The 793-nt window shown below is 35.1% G+C and overlaps 1 protein-coding gene across 1 annotated transcript; it reads right to left on the minus strand.

The window, feature by feature from the left end:
* Positions 1 to 76: 76 nt before the first annotated feature.
* Positions 77 to 628, minus strand: Tsp_15713 (putative acyl-CoA dehydrogenase). The gene is made up of 2 exons (XM_003366259.1): positions 563 to 628; positions 77 to 286 (listed from the first exon to the last, which is right to left on the minus strand). The coding sequence occupies exons 1-2, from the start codon at positions 626 to 628 to the stop codon at positions 77 to 79; spliced, it is 276 nt and encodes a 91-aa protein (XP_003366307.1).
* Between the last annotated feature and the right edge of the window lie 165 nt (positions 629 to 793).

The following is a 793-nucleotide window of genomic DNA, read 5'->3' on the forward strand; positions in this document are numbered from 1 at the left end:
TTGTATTAATACCTGCAGATTCACATATACTTTTAATTTATTGCATTGTGATTCATGCCTGAATTCCAGATATTTTTTAATGTCGTTTGTGATTTTTGCCTTTTGTGCTTGTTTGCACAAAGAGACATCCGATGATTTTCTGCCAAGCTTCACATTCCCTCGTCAGCACAACCAAAAGGTCAAATTGATTAACAGATACAATTAATTTTCCAGTAACCACCACAAATGCACTTCCTTTCCTGATGAGACAGCATAGCTTGATTATGCACACAATATGAATTTTTAGCTATATTTAGAGAAATTACGAAATAAGTGAAGAAAAGTGAGACTTAACTAAATTAGCGTCTCCTTTTGCTTGAGATCTATCCTTCTTTACATGCAATTCCAAACCACGACAAAAAATTTCTAGAAATTATAATAAAATGAACAAAAAATCATATATAATTTAAGGGCCTACGACTGTCTTTCCATTGAGAACGCAACGCCATTCACTCTCAGCATACCGTTAGCCAAAAATTATTTCTACGAATGACGCAAAAGTGATTGCATAGCACTTGCATACAGTTTTCCATGAAATTAATTGATGAACAAGTACTACTTTCATTGTGTCACTCCGCTGGGCCGACATAATTTTGGTGTTTGTTAGCTGAAAAGCAAACAAATAGCGAGATTTCACAAATACATTTCAATGTCAGCGAAACAAGCTTCATTTCAGTTGCTCGGATAGCATGTCGAGTCGATGAGCAATCAATATTTCTATTAGCCATTATATCGGGCAAATCGGTGGCATTTT

Source organism: Trichinella spiralis (genome assembly GCF_000181795.1).
Source record: "Trichinella spiralis strain ISS 195 chromosome Unknown Scfld6292, whole genome shotgun sequence".
In the NCBI taxonomy this organism is placed as follows: domain Eukaryota; kingdom Metazoa; phylum Nematoda; class Enoplea; order Trichinellida; family Trichinellidae; genus Trichinella; species Trichinella spiralis.

What these genes read in the sequence shown, in the direction of transcription:
- Tsp_15713 (XM_003366259.1), bottom strand. Translation starts at nt 628, where the DNA reads ATGTCGGCCCAGCGGAGTGACACAATGAAAGTAGTACTTGTTCATCAA. An exon ending in AATTAATTTCATGGAAAACT is followed by an intron (nt 287 to 562) that starts GTATGCAAGTGC and finishes CTCTAAATATAG; the next exon opens with CTAAAAATTCATATTGTGTG.